Here is a 15,937-nt window from a genome sequence, read left to right on the forward strand (position 1 = left end):
TCCTGAAGTAAAGTTCTATCTGCTCAAATTATGTTATTCTTTTGATATACAATTTTATTTTGCTTGTTAGCTTTTTTTTTGAAGGGGTGATACAGAGTTTATTGAATTAGATTTTTTTATTTACAACTGAGATCACATCTACATACTATTTTGCTAGTCTACATGGGTACATTATTTCTAACAAGTTTAGACTTACAATGAATGGGCTCAATCATACAAAAATACATGCACACACTCACACTAATTGTTTTAAAACAAGTATGCCAGTAGTGCATACATTATAGTCCTCCTATAAAGCCAGCTTTGATTAAAAACCGCTAGTTTCAAAGATCAGTCTGATTTTGAAGATGAACCAAGATACACGAGGTATGATTCTAAAATCTATCTTAGCCATTTTGTACAGTTGCTATCTTACTGGACTATAGTATATATTTTTAAAAAGGATACTGATAAGGGGCACTATCTGGTATTAACTTTAACCAGACAGCTGACTGCCTCCTCCTCCCCACCAAAACCTTTGGCCAAGAGTTCTCCACTGTGAAGACTGAAAGGACCTGGTGATACTACAGCTCGGAGGTGACAGAAGCAGGGCCACGTCAACCTTTAATTCTACCACATTACGCAACTCACAAACGGTTCTGAGATTAGAACATTTACTGCCATACTCAAAACACTTACAGACACGGAGAGTCAGCTAGAACAGAGGGGAAAGAAAGTCATAGGTGGGTAGGTAAGAAGGTAGACAAATGAAGAGTCAAGCTGCTCCGTCCAACACCTGTGTATGTGTGCTTTAACTAAACGAACTCAGGAGACCAATAGCAGTGGACCTACTCAATTCACCTTCCAAATCAGAAGAAGACTAAAAAGCTCAGGCTTGAGTTTTCTACTATGCATAGGTTCCGCCGGTGATGAGGAGCTCATAAGCAGGATCTCTACTCCTTCTGCACAACACGATGCAGGCACACAGCATGCCCAGCAGCTGAATAGTTGCAAATGCCAATGCTGCCCAGATAACATGCATCATGATTTCTTGTAGCTTCTTCACAACTAGAGCCTCACACCCTTCAGCACAGAGATCAGAGGGATGGGCCAGGCTGCTGTTACAGCTGCTGGCTGTCTCTCTGCAACAACTAAGAGGGACGCTCTGGTTTTTGGTTTCTTTGAACCACTCTGTATTTTCCCAGTCTGAATAGTTGTGAATTCCACAACAGTGCAGCTGTCTCTGAACAGAGTCAATGGCCCAGCTAGCAGCATCAGGGTTGGTTCCATTGTAGGTCTTATACACCTTCTGAATGCTGCGATCAACTTCATTTTCCACCTTTGCTCTGTAAACATATCCCAAAACCACAACAACTTCTGTGACAAAACCCAAGAGTAGGATGATGACAAACGTGGCAAGTCCACAGCGGCTTTCCCGGATTGTGGCACAGCAACCAATTAGCCCAATAATGAAGACCAGGGCCCCGACAGCTATGATCACCACAGCAGGGATGAGAGCGTACACATCTTCAAAGAAGTGGTCATAGTCGTCGTAAGTGATGAAGACATAGGCTCCGACATAGCATAAAATGCCAGCAGCTCCCCAAAAGATGAGGTTGAGAAACACCGGCATGGTCTTGGAGGAGGTGACGCCACACCAGTCCATGGTGCAGGCGGTCGGCTGCGGCCCTGCTCGGCGAGCGGGACGCGCTCACCGAGCGAGGTGGCAATGGCAACGGCGCCTCCCCACAGGGAACTGCACAGCCTTCGAGGCGTTCACCGCAGCCCCCGGCGCCATCGCGTACCCCAGCCCCAGCAAGCACCTCGCGCTGCTTGTTAACTTTTTATTTATAAGGTTTGCATCCAAATTGTGGAGAGATTGATCTACAATTTATTGGCTTGTGTTTTGTCTTTCTGTTTTTATTATTGTAATCTGTTTACTGGTTTACTATGTTTATCAGATTTTCACACTAATGTCATATTCCCTTCATAAAATAAAATGGAGTGTGTCCATCTTTTTCTATGACCTAGAATAGTTTAAGTAACACTAAAATTACCTTTAATTTCATCAATTTAAACTGTCTGATGACTCATCTTTGAAATCGCCAGGGCCTGGTGCCTTTACAAACAATTTTTACACATACAAAAAAGGGAATGTAACATAAATGTTAAGTTTGGAGACAGAACGAAGACCCAAGAGCCAAGTTAAGGTACATTTATAAATTACTCATCAGTGTTCCCAAGGTTCAGCGTGCGCACATTTGGCGGTGGGTTTCTGAGTTGTAAATAGATGTGTGTGAGGTTTAACCAAGACAAAGGCTGTGTCTGCAGACGTTCCAAAATGTGCCTCTTCCTTTTCCCCCTTGTCCCAAGCTCCCCTTGATGGAAGGCTGCACTTGTGCCCCGTCGTCTGCCCTTTGCTGTGTGGGGACCAGGGAGCCTTTGCAGGGCTCTAAGATGGGAAGTCCCCAATAAAAGCACGGCAGAAAGGGCTTAACGCTGGGAAGTGGATTTAATTAGCGTGATGTTACAGGTGAGGAAACTGAGGCACAGAGAGGGGAAATCCCTAGCCCAAGTTCACCCGGCCACAAAACAACGGCACAAATCCAAACCTAGGTCTTTCCAACTCTGGGCCTCTCAGTCACAGGATCTATCCAGCCTCCAAACCCCAGAATCTGGGAGAAACCCTGGCCCTCCGTAGCCCACTGGACCCCCAGCTTCTTGGGAGGCACATGCATCATCACTCCTTGTGCCCTGGCACCTCCCGCACCTGCCCCCGCATGAGTCACTCACCCTAAGCCAGAGTGAAAGAAGCCACCCCCTCCCCCCACCCCCCCACAGAGGAGTGCATTTCGGGTTCTGTCTTAGTCACCAGGTCTCTGGTTCCCACCCCTCCCCCGACAGCCAGGAGCCTCTGCTTCCCCAGCTAGAGCCACCAGGGCCACCCCCAGTGGGTTCGGGTCCCAAGTGTGGTGGGGGCTCGGTGATGGGGCTGGTGAGGCCAGGACCTGAGAGGTGGGCAGGGTGGCTGGTGGGGGTGGGGGTACACCAGGCTCTCTAACCACTCCTCACTTCCTTCCACCTAAGTGAAAGCAGTGAACCCGCCAGGCAAACGCAGCCTCGGTGTTCGTAACAGCTGGCACCTCTGGAGTGCTGACTTCAGCCAGGCTCTGTTCCAAGCCCTTTGGATCCATGAAGACATTTAGTCCTCATAAAAGCCCATGAGCTACTATGGTCCCTGTTTGATAGATGAGGCAACTGAGGCCCAGAGAGGGGAAGCGACTTGCCCAAGGTCACAGAGCCAGACAAGGACACAGGAGGGAATCCAACTCAGGTGGCCCATGGCCTGAGTCCAGGCACAGACTCACTATACGATCCTGCCTCTTTGGCCTGCTGACTTTCCCTGGCCCTCCCTTCCACGATCAGCATCCGCACCAACACTGCCCAAGGGCCCAGCAAGGCTGGGTCTTTGCCCTGGGGCCTCATCCGGTTCTTTCAGCTCAGACCAGCCAGAGCCCCTGAGAATGGCCTGCAGCTTCCTCTCAGTGCCAGGCTGCTCAGCCTCCAGGCCTTTGCAGGGGGCTTCCTTTATTTGAATCACCTGCCTCCTTCTCTCCACTGGACCAGTTCCCTCTCTGGTACATCTCAAGAGCAGGACATCTCCTCTGGGAAGCCCTCTGGGATACGCCCTTATAGAACTCCAAACTTCCCCTAGTGAGTCCGAAATTTGTCACGTTATTGCTGTGACCTTAGGCAAATTACTGAATCTCTCTAAGTCTCAGTTTACTCATCTACAAAATGGGGCCAACAACATCTCAAGGGGTTGTTCAAAGATGAAAAGATAAGCTGGGTAACCGGCTTAATGACAGGGCCTGGCCCACGGTGAATGTTCGTTACAGTGGGCTCATTTTTATGGCACTGATTTGTGGACACTGTTTTTGTGTCTGTCTCTCCCACTGGGCCGAGTGCATCGCAAGAGCAGAAATTCCAGAACCCAGCACAAGGCCCTCACCGGAGGCCATCTCAACACTTATCTGATTTATTGGATGAATGACTGAGGTCCAGCTCCCTGGTGGTGAATGGCAGTTAGAGCCTGCCTGAACAGGCAGGCTGGGCTTCTGTTGCAAGGAGAGGGGGACTATCTCTTTCTGGGCCTCAGACAAGTCACTTATGTTAACCTTTCAGTTACTCAGTGTCTCCACTGGCCATGTAGGGATAAACAGTCGTCCTACCTCCAAGGGCTCCAACCAGGATTAACAAATGGCTATTTATAAAGCACTTAAGGCAAGGCTGGCCACAGCAATGCTGCGTGAGGGTTGTTGGAATAAAAATAAGCTGCTACATCCCCTTCAAGCGTCCACATTTGGCCAGCTCTCACCCCCTGCCCCTGCTACCTCAAGGTCTAGGTCACAAGGCCCTTCCTTTCCGGGTCCCTTACTCCTTCACGCCATGCCCTGGTTGATCCATCACCCTTAAGGCCCTGCTCCCAGCTGACCCTCCACCCCAGATTCAGGGCTGGGTGTCCTGCTCCACGCCAGGCGCTCCCTGCAGGAGCAAAAATCACAGAATCCCGGAGCAGATGAAAAAAGTAAAACTTTGTTTTCTGGACCCAATTTTCTTGACTTGGACCCTTCCCACCCTCCCATGCCCCACCCTCCGCATCACCTCTGACACCACAATGGAGACGGGATCAGGGAAATCCAGTGTAGACTGGTGACTTTCAACCACAGTGAAGACTGAGTCCCATCCATTTTATGACAGTGGTCACGAGATTCTTACCCCATCATCTGCCTCTAGGCTGGGCCATGGCAACAGGGCCGGTGAGGGGTGGGTAGGAGACATAATGAAGCAGGGAGACAGGACTGGTCGAGCTGAGCTGGGGCCTGGCTGGTGCTTCTGCCCCACCCCCTCCCACCTGCCCTGGGGAGGGGATGAGCAGGAACGCTGTGGTTTCCCCTACAGCTTCAAGGCTTTCTTCTTTGGGTTCACTGTTGCTGAGGCTTCTCAACCCTCTGCTCGATGCCTGGTTGGTACCAGCCCTCAGCTACACGGTCACATCACCTCCAAGAAGCAAGAGCCTCCCTGCTGGCAAGCACCCCAGCTGTTCATCCCAGCTTCCTCTGTGTCCCCCTGGGAGCCCGCAGAAAGTTCTGGAAGGTCTTTTCTGTAGGCATAGGCCGTGGGCTACGCCCTCCCCCCAGAAATGCCCTCCTATTCCTTTCAAGCCCACGGTATACTTGTTAAATAATTCAAAGTTCAGAAAATCAATAATGTTTTTGTGTCAGTGTGGCCCAAATATTATATTTTTATTTGCCACACCTGGCAGCACAACTCAGAGGGAAGGGACTGGATTTGTCTGGAAGGACCCAGCCCAGAAAATCCAGTTGAGAAGGTTTCTGGTTTCCTTCTTCCTCAAAGACCCCAAACTCCTTGGGGGGCTGCCTTTCCTTCCTTTCCTTCTGCCCTCTTCCCACCCAATCCTCGCCCCTGGATGGGTTCCCCAGGAGAGGGAGGGAAGAACCCCCGCAAGGCTCCCCATCAGCTCAAACTCTCCCTGTCCATCCCCTTTCTGGATCGGATACATTTCCTCACCTGCTAGCAAGGAGAAAACCTTTTCTCCCACTTGGCCTCCCCTCCCCGATCCCTTCTGGGCCACACCTGGCACAGTCCTTTGAACCGGCAGTTTGGGCTCAGTCTCCATTCCCAGCTGCCTTTGTGTGTGTGGTGGGGGTGGGGGGAGTGGTAGAAAACAACACACTGTCTGTTGCCTCACATGAGCAGGCCACCACAAATCAACCCCTGCAACGCCTGCACACCATCCTGCTCTGCACACATCCTCCCCTCTGAGTCTCCCTACAACCTGCCCATTTGACAGATGAGGACACTGAGGCTCAGAGAAGTCAGGGCCTCGCCCCAGGTCACACAGCTGGTGAGTGGTGAGCCGAGGTCTCTTTCAAGGACTTCAGGGTTGCCCAGAGTGAGCTCTCGCCTCCTCGGAGAGCTGGGCTCCCCGCAGAGGTGATCAAGCCCTGCGGGGAGGGGCTGAGTGGCTGAGGTTCCCAGCCTCTTAGCCCACGAGGTCTGTTCACACAGGAGCTGGTGCTGCAGCCGTCTGGTGAAGCCTCATCCCACCCCCTGCAGCTGGGGCCTCGAGTGACATTTCCTCTCTGAGGATCAGCCACCACCTTGGGGCTTGGGGAGAGGGAGGAAGAAGGCCCCTTGAACCTATGGGAACTTGGAGAAACCTGTGTGTGGGGCTCAGGAGCAGACAAGCCCCCTTTCGGAAGCAGTGCCGACATTCAGCAAGGTCCTGGGAAAGTCATTTCATGACTCCAAGTCTCAGTTTTCTCATCCCCAATAGGATCAACAATACTTGCTACATCACAGAGCTGAAGGAAGGGTTAAAAACGGCCTTAAATAATATAGAGACTTTCCTGGCGGTCCAGTGGTTAAGACCCCACACTTCCAAAACAGGGGATGCAGATTCGTCCCCTTCTCCTCCTTCCTTCAATCTTTCCCAGTATCAGGGTCTGGGAAGAAACTGAGGCAGAGGGAATTCCCGGTGGTCCAGTGGTTAGGACTCAGCACTTCCACTGCTGTGGGCTTGAGTTCAATCCGTGGTTGAGGAACTAGGATTCTGTAAGCTGTGCAGCATGGTCGGAAAAAAGGAAAGAAACCAACTGAGGCAGACAGATGAAGTCACTCACTCAAGGTCACTGAGGTCACAGTAATTCTCAGGGCTCAAGGCTCTTCTGTGTAAACCACGCAGCACAGAAGTGCTCAAAAAACCTCCACATCAAGAATCACCACCTGAAACGGCCCAGGAAAAGAAAGATGTTAACAAGTGGACCAAAAATCCAGAAACAGGCCCAGGGAATTTAGTAATAAGATATGGCACAATTTCAGATTATATGTATAATCTATAGACAGAAAAAATAGATTATTTCATAAATGGCATGGGGACAAGATTTAGCCACCCGGAAAAAAATTATGAGACTGCTCCATACTTCATACTTTACAGTAGCATAAACTACATCCAAGATTTAAGTGGAAACAATAAAACATCAACAATACTAAAATATATCGTCAGAAAAAATGTTTTTCTCTCAGTGTGGGAAAGGTCTTACTATGACACAGAACCTAGAGGTCATAAAATAGGAGATGGATAAACTCACCTGTGTAACGATAAGAAACTTCTCACGGCAAAGCCTAGGATAAATGACGATAAATGTCATAAACACCTGGGGACACAGGTGGTCCATGTTGTGAAGGCTCATCAAGCAGCACACTTCTGATTTAACACCAGGTATTTTATACATTGAGAAGGGCCTGGCAACCCACTCCAGTATTCTTGCCTGGAGAATCCCCATGGACAGAGGCGCCTAGTGGGCTACAGCCCATGGGGTCCCAAAGAGTCGGACATGACTGAGTGACTAAGCACAGCACAATATGTTGTACGTTTTTATTTAAAAAAAGGGAAATGACAAATCGGGACAACATGTTTGCTCCTTGTATCGTAGATGAAGTGTCTTTTCCCAATATGTAAAAAGTTCTGAGAAATAAATAAGAAAGACTACTCAAAAATTTGGCAATGGACAAGTCACAGAAAAGAGTATACAAATGACTCTTAAAGACATGAAAAGATGCTCAACTTTTTCTTATAATAAGAGAAATGCAAACTACAAGTACAGTTAGATGCCAATTTTTAACTGACAGTTTGGCAGAAGATGAAAGAGTTCTATCGCACTGAGTTGGCAAGGATGTGGGGAGATAGGCGCTGTGGATACCGCTTGTGGGAGTGTCAACTGCCCTCCTCCCCCAAAGGGGAATTTGGCAATATCTATCAAAATCACACTTGCTCGTTCATTTTGATCAAATGACTCCACTTCTAGGGATTTGTTATACAGAGATACTCCCACGAATAAGGTCGTTATTGCCTCTCAATGTGTGTAAAGTAAATTACTGGAAACAATCTAAGTGGCTATCACTAAAGAACTAAAGTACATCCATATAGTGACAAACTATGGATCTGTTAAAAAAAAAAAAAAAAACAAAGAAGGAGCAAAATTTGGGGATATGCACAGAACAATCTCTAATACACTGTTGCATGAAAAAAGCAACATGCAAAGAACATATAGAATTATACCGTTTATATAAAAAAGGATGGGTGGATAATATGCACATACATGTATTTGCTTATATATGTGTGAAAGATCTCCGGTAACGTAACACCTACCATGCCTTGTGTCAAGAACTTAGTGGCAGGGTATGGGGTAAAAGAGGAAGACTTTCCACTGGATACCCTTTAGTACCTTTGGGATTTTGAAGCACAAAAAATCTAATACCTATTTTTTTTAACTTTTTATTTTGTATTAGGGTGTACCTGATTAACCAGAGAAGGCAATGGCTCCCCACTCCAGTACTCTTGCCTGGAAAATCCCATGGACGGAGGAGCCTGGTAGGCTGCAGTCCATGGTGTCTCTAGGAGTCGGACACGACTGAGCGACTTCACTTTCACTTTTCACTTTCACGCATTGGAGAAGGAAATGGCAACCCACTCCAGTGTTCTTGCCTGGAGAATCCCAGGGACGGGGAGCCTGGTGGGCTGCCGTCTATGGGGTCGCACAGAGTCGGACACGACTGAAGCGACTTAGCAGCAGCAGCAGCATACCTGATTAACACTATTGTGATAGTTTCTGGTGAACAGAGAAGGGACTCAGCCCTACATATATATGTATCTAATACCTATTTTTTTAAAACATATTAAATTTTTATTTTAAAACTCTGAAAATAAAATAAAACAGGGGAGGCTCTACCCAACTCTGGCCTGTGATTGCCACACGGTAACACCAAGCCAGTCTTGCTAGACCTGTCGTGCTTCTAGAAGAAGTGGGAACTGAACTTCATATGGAAATTACCTGTGTTCTTCATGGTGGTAACAGCGCAGAGCCCACTGTGACACTCTCGTTGCTTGTTTCTTCCTTAGTTACAGAACTCTGATGTGAAGTCACGATGTGATCACATTAAAAAAAAAAAAAGTATTTCCTGGCCTCCTTTGCCATTAGGATTAGCTAGTAAAACAGAATCTGTGGTCTCCCTGAGTGGAGATACACAAAATCTGGAATAGGGGCTTTGAGCTGGTGGGAGAGGAGCCCATTTTGCCTGACCCAGCCCGTCTTCTTCCTGCTGAAGCACAGAGGTGAGTACTGCCAGCCATCTTGTGACTCTGAGGATGGAGCTAAGAGCTGACGATGGTAACACAGACATACAGAAGGAAGCTGCGTTCTCGGTAATGCTGTGGAGCTGGCACACCTCCTTGGACTGGGCCTACTTGCCTTGTAGGGCACATTCACGTAGTAGACATGGCAGGTTCACATGTGTACGTGACCATTTTCTAGACTACAATAGTGGAAATTCTTGTTTGAACAAAATCAGCATAATCACAACAATTTTTTTCAACAGTGGAAAAAAGTCTTGGAGAATAGGGTATCTTTCTCTAATTTGCATAAAGAATTAAGATTATTATTTGCCTAAGCTACTATAGTCAGGTCTCAATCAAATGTAAATCCAACTAACCCAGCAACTAATTTTTAAAAATTAAATAGAAAAAAATCCACCCTAAAATTCATATGAAATCTCAAGGAACCCTGAATAGCCAAAACAATCTTGATAAAGAATGAATTTAGAAAACTCATACTTTCTGATTTCAAAATTTATTACAAAGCTACAGTAATCAAAACAGTGTAGTACTGCCATAAAGATGGACGTATAGATCCATGAAATAAAATAAGTCCTCACATATACGGGCAAATGATTTTCAACAAAGTTGTTAAGACCATTCAATGGGAAATGGATAGTCTTTTCCATAAATGGTATTAAGAAAGGTGGATATCCACACGCAAAAGAATAAAACTGGGGACTTCCCTGGTGGTCCAGTGGTTAAGAATACACCTGCCAATCCAGGAGACACAGTTTTGATCCCTGGTCCAGGAAGATTCCACAAGCCAAGGGGCAACTAAACCCATGTGCCTAGAGTGCATGCTCTGCAACAAGAGAAGCCACCACAATGAGAAGCTACCACAGCGAAAATCCAGCATAGTCAAAAATAAATAAATACAAATCTTTTAAGAAGTAGAATAAAGTTGGGCCTTTACATAAGGCCCATATATATAATTTACCATATACAAAAATTAATTCAAACTGGATAAAACACCTAACACTATAAAAACTTCTAGGAAAAAATATAGGGGAAAAGCTTCATGAATCGGATTTGGCAATGAATTCTTGAATATGATACCAAAAGCACAGCAACAAAAGCAAAAAAAAGATAAAAGGGACTACATCAAACTTAAAAAGTTCAGCATCTCAAGAGGCATAATCAACAGAGTGAAAAGGCAACCTACAGAATGGGAGAGAATATATAAAGAATCCCACAACTCAACAGCAAAAAAACAATAGCCAGATTTTTAAAATGGACCAAAGTCTTGAATAGACATTTCTCCAAAGATGATACACAAATGGCCAATATGCATCATTAATCATTAGGGGAATGCAGAAAAATCACAATGAGATATCAGCTCACAGTTATTAAGATGGCTGCTCTAAAGAAGATTTTTTTTTTTTAATCAGAAAATAGGGAATTCTCTGGCAGTCCAAGTGGTTAGGACATGGTGCTGTCGCTGCCCATGGGCCCCAGTTCGATTCCTGGGTAGGGAACTAAGTTCCTGCAAGCCACGTAGGACAGCGAGAAAGCAAACAAATAAACAAAAAATAATAAGTGTTGGGGAGGAGGTAGGGAAATTGGAATCCTTGTGCACTGTTGGTAGGAATGCAAAATGGTGCTCCATTATAGAAAATAATATGCCAGTTCTTTAAAAAATTAAAAATAGAATTAGCATACTGCTGCTGCTGCTAAGTCACTTCAGTCGTGTCCGACTCTGTGCGACCCCATAGACGGCAGCCCACCAGGCTCCCCCGTCTCTGGGATTCTCCAGGCAAGAGTACTGGAGTGGGTTGCCATTGCCTTCTCCAAGAAGTAGCATATGATCCATCAATTCACAATAGCCAAGAGGGGGAAGCAATCATCCATCAACAGATGAATGGATGAGCAAAATGTGGTGTATACATACAATGGAATATAATTCAGCCTTTAAAAGGAAGGAAATCAAAGGCTTCTGGGGTAAAGAATCCACCTGCCAATACAGGAGACATGGATTCGATCCCTGGTCTGGGAAGATCCCACATGCCTCAAGCAACCAAGCCTGTAGGCCCAGTTATTGCACCTGTGCTCTAGAGCCCAGGAGCTGCAACTGCTGAAGTCCACGCGCCCAAGAGCCTGTGCTGTGCAACGAGAGGAGCCACCGCAATGAGAAGCCCCAACACCACACAGAGGAGCAGACCCTACTCACCACAACTACAGAAAAGACCTCGCAGCAGCCAAGACCCAGCACAGCCAAAAATAAATACAATTATTGAAAAAAAAAAAAAAAAGGAAGGAAATCATGTCTCATGCTACAACATGGATGAACCTCGAGGACATTACACTAAGTAAAACAAGACCATCACAGAGGGACAAATACTGTATGACTCCACGGATATGAGATCGCTCAAGCCAAATGCATAGAAACAGAAAGTAAACTGGTGGTTGCCAGGGGCTGGGGGAATGGGAATGGGGAGCTGTTTGATGGGCCTAGTTTCGGTTTTGCAAGGTGAAAATATTCAGGGGACCTGTTGTACAACAACGTGAATTTATTTAACACTACTCAACTGTACACTTAGAAATGGTTAGGATGGTGATCTTTCTGTTACATGTGTTTGTTTGTTTGTTTTAACTACAAGTTTAAAAAAAAATTAAACACCGTAGTGGGTCAGCAGGTTGCCATCCTTCTCTTAGACAGTGCTTCCCTGAGGCTGGATGTATTAGGACTGCAAGAGCCGTGGGGAACTTGTCTCTTAGGGGCTCATATGCTTGTCTGAGGCTCTCTCTGTCTGTCTTTATTGAATTTGCTATAATATTGCTTCTGTTTTATATTTTGATTTTTTGGTTACAAGGCATGTGGGATCTTAGCTCCCTGACCAGGGACTGAAGCCATACCTCCTGCGTGGGAAGACAAAGTCTTAACTGCTGAACCACCAGGGAAGGCCCTTAAGCTCCCTTTTAATTCATTCATTCAACAGTACTAATTGAGCACTTATTCTGTGCCAATATCTATGCCAGGCCCTGGAGTGACAGAGAAGAAGTAGCTCACAGTCTAGAGAGGGGACAAATGATAAATGCCAACTGCATAAAAAGATCAGTGTTATTGACTTTTCAGCCAATTCAGGGGGACGACAGGAACCAGGGTGACTTTGAGGGGGGACATGATTACTTGAAGATCCAAATGATGGAAGGAGGGGGCCATGTGAGGACATGGGAGAAGGGCTCCTGGCAGAAGGAAGGGCAAGTGCCAAGACCCAGGGGCAGAAATGAGCCTGGCCTGTTTGGGGAGGATGAGGCAGGAAGGCTGCGTGACTGACTCAGAGAGCAAGGGGGAGGTGAATGGTTAAAGTACTGGCAGCAAGCCCACGTATACGAAACAGAGAAAAAGCAGTGTTTTATCAGCATAAACTCTTTTTTTAAAATCAGCATAAACTTGATTTGGGAGTTCAGATATATCATTAGATTTTATGGCAAAAATATATATTGTAAAACCATTATCCTTCAATTAAAAATAAATTTAAAACAACAACAAAAATACCAGGCAAAAATAAATTATAACAATAATTTTGTCTTAGAGAAAGACTGGGTCAACAGACACCCCTCATAGTCTGCTGTTTACCTCAATACATCCACTGTCTGCTGAATCTCTGAACTAGTTCCTCGGGAAAATTTAAAAACCACTGATCTGCGTGGGTCCCATCGCCCCCAGTCAGCCGCTGGGTGTACTGAGGCCCGGAGCAGAGAAGGAGCTCCAAGTAAGGCCAGGGGAGAGCAGGAGTTAGGCCTGAAGGTGAGGCGCACCTCTCCCCAGTATGGGCTCGGTGGGCACGGGAGAGGAAGCAGGCCACAGCCTATGACCCTTACTTTTGTGGTAGGAGCTATGAGTAGTGGGACACTGGAAGGCCCTGAACCCACTTCCAATATGGGGAGAAACCTCTCCCTCACCTACCCCCACAGCCTGGGCACAAGTGTGGGGCCTAGGAGGGACAGTTGAGGGTCAAGCTAGTGGCCTGCTGGCAGGGCTGGGAGTGTCTGAGCACAGACACTTGTGCTGAGACCTTTCCCTCACTTCCTGCTGGTTTTCCAAGCCCGCCTCGGCCCTCTGCCATGATCCTCTGGGCCTGGCTCCCCGTCTAGTGCTTCTCTTTGAAGCCAAGAGTCTCCCTTGGTTTCTGTTGCTTGTTGTCAGGAACTCTACAGGATCTGGAGGGTCTCCCAAGCTGTGGGGCTTCCATCATCAGTCCTGTAGCTCCTTCAACGGCCGCTTGGGTCTCAGCTCTGCTACTGACTGGCTATGTGGTCTGGGAGAGGCAACCTCGGGCTCTGCCAGGCTGGGAGGGACATTGGCAGAGCAAGTAAAGGGCTCTCAGTCACTGACTGGCTCTGGGTTTCCTAAAACTCAGTTCTGAACCCACATTCAGGATCTTTACCATATCCAGAACTGCCTGGACTCAGTCTTCCCGTTTTTCTTTAAAATGACTTCCTTTTAAAACTTAAATTCAGGGACTTCCCTGGTGGTCCAGTGGTTAGGACTCCATACAAGGGGTACTGTACTGCAAGGGGGTACAGGTTCATTCTCTGATTGGGGAACTAAGATCCCACAAGTTGCACAGCACAGCCCAAACAAAACAAAAAACTCAAATTCGTTTACAAGTCAACTATGTGCTATATTCCTAAATGGAAAACCTGTATTAATTTCCTCAAACAAAAGGAAACCCTAAAAGATAAATCCATCAAAATCAAAATGATTAAATTCTATCCAGCTGTCTTCACAGGGCATGGAGCTTGAGGCTTCCTCTCACTGCAAAAGGGAGATCAGCAAGTGTCCAGGTTGGATGACATCATCGACTCAGTGGACATGGGTTTGAGCAAATTCTGGGAGATAGTAAAGAACAGGGAAACCAGCGTGATATGGTCCATGGGGTCACAAAGAATCCGATGTGACCAAACAAAGCAAGTGTCTAAGGGTAATTAACAGCACCCAAAGAGCCTTTCTCCATAGCCATAATCAGAATTGAGGAGAAAATTACTCTCTTTCCCCAGGATTTAAGGTGAGTTGATGACGCTGCTGAAGGAGGGCATGGCAGCCCACTCCAGTATTCTTGCCTGGGAAATCCCATGGACAGAGGAGCCTGGTGGGCAGCAGTCCATGGGGTTGCAAAAGAGTTGGACATGACTTAGTGACTAAACAAGGACAATGCTGCCACTGTTTAAAACAGGTGCATATACGGTGAACCTAGACATTGGCAACGACCAGTCTAATCCAACCAGAGTCCTGTTACGTCAGCAGTTCCTTCAGAGTGACCTTGGGCAGGTCGTTCAACTTCTCTGTGCCTCAGTTTCCCCCTCGCTAGAATAGGATAAATAACAGAACCCACTTCCTCAGGGTGCTGTGAGGATTAAAGCCGTGAATAGGAAAACCTGCAATGGAGAAAGGGTCGAGAAATCCCTTGAAATAGATAAGCCCACCGCGTTATAGGCGGGACTCCTGAGGAGCAGGTAGGGGAATGGAGGAGCTCAGAGCATCTGGGAGCCCCCTTTCCTCAGCCCCTCACTCGCCCCATTTCCCACCCCCTAACCCCAAGCCCCTGCTCCAGCCAGGAGACTTGGTTGAATTCTCACAGGAACCCCGAGAGGGAGGCGGGTTCATCAGGCCCAGTCCCCAGAGGGTAGGGCTGAGCCCCGAAGGGGTGACATAATTCCTGCCAGTCTCTGCGTGCAGCAGGGCCGGGAGGAAGAGGCGGTGGATTCTGGGCTCCCCCATCCCCCATCCAGCCCGCGCCCCCCACACGCACTTTATCTCTAGGCGGCAGCAGCTGAGCCTCCTGGTATCTCTCTGATCCCCCAAATTTCCGGTTCCCCAAAGACAACTCAGGATGTGGGGAGGGAGGGGCAGGGAGAGGAGGAGGGAGACAGAGAACCAGAGAGAGAGAGAGAGAGACAGGGCAGAGAGACAGACGAGAGAGAACAGCTTCAAGACAGAAAAGCAGATTGAGGCCCGCAGAGACGGAGACAGAGAGTCAGACACGGGACAGGGACCCAGAGGCACCCAAGACAAGAGGAGATGGGAGGGCATAAGTGGAAAGTGGCAAGTGGCTCAGGGAGACAGGGGGCCGGAGTCAGAGCCTGGGGTGCAGGGTGTTAGGGGGGGACCTGGAAACAGAACGACAAGGCAGGCCTGAGAGCCAGTGGGAGAGAGTAAGAGGAGCTCAGAGGCCCCGCCAGGGCGCACGAGGAGGCAGACAGGGACCCCTAGCCTGGAGGCAGGAGGGGCTCTGAGTCCCCGTCTCATGCAGAGCTCAGAGGACTCCCAGCCCCAACAGGGCCACAGATAGTCCAAATATCCACTCCTCAGGCTCACGTAGTCTGTGTGTCCTCGATAAGAGGGACTCAGCTCAGGCCCAGCTGCTCACAGCCCTGCATCTCTCTTCTAGATTCAATTACTCATCTCCCCAGAGCTAGCAGCCCATTTGAAGTTCTGCCAGGGAGTGAGTTCTGAGTGGCCTTGTCTACCCGCTGAGAGACAGAGGTGGACAGAGAGGCTGAGGGGGGATTTGGTGGGTACAGATGGAGGCACTCGGGAACAGGGGTTGCTTGGACCACTTGGTCAATCCCCTGCTTGGTCTGAGCCTCAGTTTCCTTATTTGTAAAACGGTGATAATGAGCAGAACTTACTCAGGGTCACAGAAACCACCGAACATATGTGAAGTGTGTGGCATCTTGCGTGGCCTATGTCAGTGCCTGCAGGTGGGCCTTGTT

General features: G+C 47.7%; 1 protein-coding gene across 1 annotated transcript; it reads right to left on the reverse strand.

Annotated features, from left to right (window-relative positions):
* Nucleotides 1-271: 271 nt before the first annotated feature.
* On the reverse strand, nucleotides 272-1,645 carry LOC129637540 (tetraspanin-3-like). Its single transcript, XM_055561732.1, has one exon. It carries the CDS (start codon nucleotides 1,643-1,645, stop codon nucleotides 887-889), a length of 759 nt encoding a protein of 252 aa, XP_055417707.1. The 3' UTR covers nucleotides 272-886.
* Nucleotides 1,646-15,937: the final 14,292 nt, after the last annotated feature.

The sequence above is a fragment of the Bubalus kerabau genome, chromosome 23 (genome assembly GCF_029407905.1).
Source record: "Bubalus kerabau isolate K-KA32 ecotype Philippines breed swamp buffalo chromosome 23, PCC_UOA_SB_1v2, whole genome shotgun sequence".
Classification (NCBI taxonomy): Eukaryota; Metazoa; Chordata; class Mammalia; order Artiodactyla; family Bovidae; genus Bubalus; species Bubalus kerabau.

Bases quoted from the DNA above. Each gene is read 5' to 3' on its own strand.
- LOC129637540 (XM_055561732.1), bottom strand. From the start codon at position 1,645: ATGGACTGGTGTGGCGTCACCTCCTCCAAGACCATGCCGGTGTTTCTC.